This window comes from Sitodiplosis mosellana, unplaced genomic scaffold, assembly GCF_009176505.1.
Source record: "Sitodiplosis mosellana isolate CC-2019 unplaced genomic scaffold, AAFC_SMos_1.0 Smas_scaffold_1932, whole genome shotgun sequence".
NCBI lineage: Eukaryota > Metazoa > Arthropoda > Insecta > Diptera > Cecidomyiidae > Sitodiplosis > Sitodiplosis mosellana.
Window position 1 is genome coordinate 408 of NW_022597174.1, and position 4,505 is coordinate 4,912.

A 4,505-nucleotide genomic window follows, 5' to 3' on the forward strand; every position below is an offset into this window, starting at 1 on the left:
GTAGCGAATTTGGAGATTTTGTTATGCTTGTCTTTAAATGATAGGAAAATTTGCTTGTGGTCGGATAAATCTGTGTCATTTATACACAGATTGAATGAAAAGTCAAAAATATTGCTCAAAATGTGGTCAATTGTTGATGAATCAATTCGGCGGGTTCTCAAACCAGAACTTTGGAAATCATTCACACGTGTTGCAAATTTTGGTTCAGGGTTATTAAGAAGCGAGTAACCGTGTGATGTGATGGCCGATAAATAGTCAATTGATGTAGGGGTTTGTAGTTGAATGTTGATGTTTGTATCTCCGACGAGAATGATTCGAGAGCTCAGTGAGAAAATGTAAGTCAATGTGTCCAAATAGTGCTCTAGTCTTGTAGTGGGGCGTTTTTAAACAACCGCAATTGAGGCTCTTAAGAGAGGAATTCTAATGAGAATGAAATTTATGCCATGCCGACAATCACTTACAATCAGAGAGCTATCGATCGATTCATGAACAAAAAGTGCCACTCCCCCATGACCGTCATTTCGTGTGCTATGGTAAACGTCATAACATGGAAGATTGTAAAAATCAGTTTCGTGCTCATATAGTTTGGTTTCTGCCATTGCAATAAAATGTACAGTCTTACCAGAGACATTATTAATCTCTTCTTCAACACTGAACAGCTTGTCCCTAATTGAGAATATGTTCCAGTAAAGTAAATTGAAATCATCAAATTTGAGTTTGTTAAGTGAGTACGTGACAGTAGGAGAATCGATATTCAATGTTTCATTCATTCTGGCTTCTGCTATGAGTGTGAAGAAAGAGAAAGAGAAAAAAAAAATAGAGATTAGAACAATAAACAATCAAAATTAATCAAAAATCAAGAAAGAAGAGTGCAAAAGGGAAAATGCTTTGATACAACTATTACTCAGTGTTACTTTCGGTAGAAATTTTTAAATGCTGGATTTGGAGACGGGTCAACCAATTTCCCAGCTGAAGTGTTTCTGTTGGCGGCTTTGTATGGCTTGTTGAAGTGATTGCTGTGCTGTCGGCGATTGGAGCCACCAACTCCACCAGGTTGTGTTTTTAGTTGCTTCGGGTGTTGTTCAGGCTGGGCCACAGATGCGTCTCTCGGCGATGAAATTTTCCTCTTTTGTGTTTGGTTGTGTTGAGTTGGTTGATGGTCGTGTGCTCTATTTGGTTGACGATTATTGCGAGGAATTTTGAGTGAATGTGTATTAAAATTGGTGTTGGGTCTTTTTTCGAGCGGTGTGAGCGAATTTTTGGGTTGTTCGTTTTCAATTACGGTAACTTCTGGGCTTGTTTCGATATTATTATGACTTGCTTGTGAGTTTACAGCTTGATTTTGGCTCGTCTCGTTGATGTCTTCCGACGGAGAGCTGTAAAGCAGCAGGTGTAGCTCGTATTCAGTATTGATTGTTTGCATTGGATCATTTTCGGTTTTTCTAATGCGGATTTTACCACCAACTGATGACACTGAGAACAACAGACCGTCTTTTTTGCACGGTCATTTACATAACGCAATTGGGGCTGAAGAGGCAATCACAAGCATACAACACCATGCATACAATCCATACACAAATTCATTCAACAACAACGATGAGATCCGCATAGTGATCCAACATCAAGATCTCTATGTATTGCCGCATGAAAGTTACATCTACATTGAAGGAAGAGTTTTGGTAGATACAGCAGCTGCTGACGCTGAAGCGGCAGCAAGGGAAGTACCAAATTTCGTAAATAATGCAGCCGGTTTTCTGTTTGATGAAATACGCTACGAACTCAATGGATTCCCGATTGATTGTTGCAAAAATGTTGGTATCACATCAACACTCAAAGGGTACGCATCATATAAACCATCCAGCATGAATCGATTACATATGGCCGGATGGAAGAAAGAATCAAACCAACCAGGCAGCGCTGGATATATAAATTTCTGTATACCACTAAAAAGCATTTTCGGATTTGCCGAAGACTACCGCAACATCATAATGAATGCAAAACATGAGTTGATTTTGTTGCGCAGTCGATCTGACATCAATTGTTTTGTTGTTGCCAATAATCTTTCCACAATCCAAATTGATAAGATTCAGTGGCGCATTCCGCACATCAACGTAGCAGACGCAGCCAAGATAAAACTGCTCAAAGTGCTTGATCGACAGCAACCGATTCTCCTACACTTTCGCACATGGGAGCTCTTCGAATATCCAGTACTACCAACCATAAATAATCACATTTGGAGTGTGAAAGCTAGTTCATCATTGAATACACCCAGATACATAATGGTGGCATTCTAGGGGGTAGACACAACATTTAAAACTTGAATCTTTTTAGATCTTTTCAAATCTGTAGGAATCTCAAATCTCGAGCAAATTTAAATACTTTTGAATCTCTATGTATCCTTATGAATCTTCTCAAATCAAAATGGCTGACTTGTCAAAAAGGTCAAACAAATCAGTAAGATTTTTACAAATCTTTTCAAGTCCCTTCAAATCTCAATGAATCTTCACGAATCTGAACACCTCTACACAAAATCAATTAAGTATTTTGAAAAACGAACGTATCTCAGATCTTGTGTCTATCCCCTAGGTGGCATTCCAAACGAACCGCAACAACCGTATTGAGGCCGATAAGAGTCGCTATGATCACTGTGCTCTGAGCTATTTAAAGACAATTTAAATCGATTTATTGTCAAAGAATTTGCATTAATAACAACAAATATCAAGTTTCACGACATCATCAAGTCACCAGCTTGGGTAACCTTGGATAAAGAACATCGAAAACAAACAAAATGGCTAACGGAAAATTACCATGGACTCGATTGGGATAGTGGAAATATTAGTTTAACAGAGCTGCGCAAAATAATTCAACCGCTTTTATTCAAGAAAATTGTTTACCTCAAAGGCAAAGAGAAAATCGAATGGTTCCGCCATATTTTGGGATATGACAGAGCAAACGGCGTAAAAACAAAAATATGTGAAAGTATCAACATGGAAACAATGGAGTGTATGATAAATCTACACAAAAAAGACACAAGCACACCGAATAAGTATCACGCATGCAGAAATCATCGATATTTGAAGAATAAAAAAAATCCGAAATGTCACTGCGCAATGGAAAATGTTCTGATTTCAAATGATTGGTATATTCAAAAACAAAAGCAAAAGTAATTGTATACATTGGTTGTAAATAAAAAAAACCACACGGTCTAAAAACCGAAGTTTGCACGAAATCGTTTTTTTGTCTACAAGAAAATATTGTGAAATACCCAATGAATATTTCCGCAGTATTTCTGTGAGTATATATAGGAGTCAAAGCCCATACATTTCTTTAGATTGAATTCAGACTTGAAAGTAAAAACATCAGTCTCCACAATTTTGAAAACCAAAGCGAAAAACAAGTGTTTGTGCAAATGCAAGGAATACGCAAATTTCAGATTTATTTAAAATTGTCGACCAGCGACTGAGTATCACGAAAACTGCCCCTATCAACCAAATGTGTTCATACTCAAACTTGATTAAACCATTGATTCAACAATCGTCTTCACGCAACAACCTAGGCAACAACTTTAAATCATCACTCAAAAAACTTCCTGATAATGTCTTCAGGCTAAAGTCATTAGCTATGACCTACAGCACGCATTTTTTTCCTAACCAAATGTGATTTATATACTTTGGCATTTTCGGTATCTTATTAGTGGTCTTATTACTTATTAGTCTAATAAGATGAACCTATATTATTACTCATTACTTTTTTGCACTAGTAATATATCTAGTGAGTATAGTTATTAGAATGTTATTGGTCGAACGAGTAATAAGATCTACAGATTTACCGGCATTACTTTTGCAAAAAATTGTTCGGGCCATAATAACAGCAATTGTTATATATTTCATGATATTATAGTTCAATGTTTCTCAGTTTTTGATGCAAAATCGATTGATAGTTTCAGTTTGCTTTTGCGATGAGCGGTTTTGAAAATTTTACTAAATTTAATTTAAAGTAACATGTTACTGTAACACATTACTTTTAAACATTACTTTGGAGAATTTTTTAAAATTAAAAAAAAAATACAAACCATTAGAAGTAAAAACTAGAGTTATCATTTGATTCGTGACAAAAAATGAAACACAATCCATATATTCAAAGTTGTATATGGATATATTTATTTGTATATATTTGTTGAAAATATTCCGTTGCAATTGTAATGCCGGTAAATCTGTAATAAGATGCATGGTATCTTATTTATATAGTTATTAGATGAAATATATTTGAGTAATAGGGGTGATCAATTCTTAAGAAAAAATGGATTCAAAATTTAATAGTCCGAGATCGATAGATCATGAGGAGAGATGAAAATTTTGTTCTGGCACTTTTTTGATATATAGTGTCTGGTGTCACCCCGGCCTTTTTTTAGAAAATCACCTAAAAAATGACCATTTTTCGACATATTATCGCAATTTGCTCTAAATATGATGCATAAACATACCGTTTTTTGCCGTAATTCGGCA

General features: G+C 35.7%; 1 protein-coding gene across 1 annotated transcript; it reads left to right on the forward strand.

Moving 5' to 3' along the window:
• The first annotated feature begins 1,445 nt into the window (after positions 1-1,445).
• LOC129571300 (uncharacterized) lies at positions 1,446-3,372 on the forward strand. Its single transcript, XM_055451075.1, has 2 exons — positions 1,446-2,282; positions 2,587-3,372. Exons 1-2 carry the CDS (start codon positions 1,446-1,448, stop codon positions 2,674-2,676), a joined length of 927 nt encoding a protein of 308 aa, XP_055307050.1. The 3' UTR covers positions 2,677-3,372.
• The last annotated feature ends 1,133 nt before the right edge of the window (positions 3,373-4,505 follow it).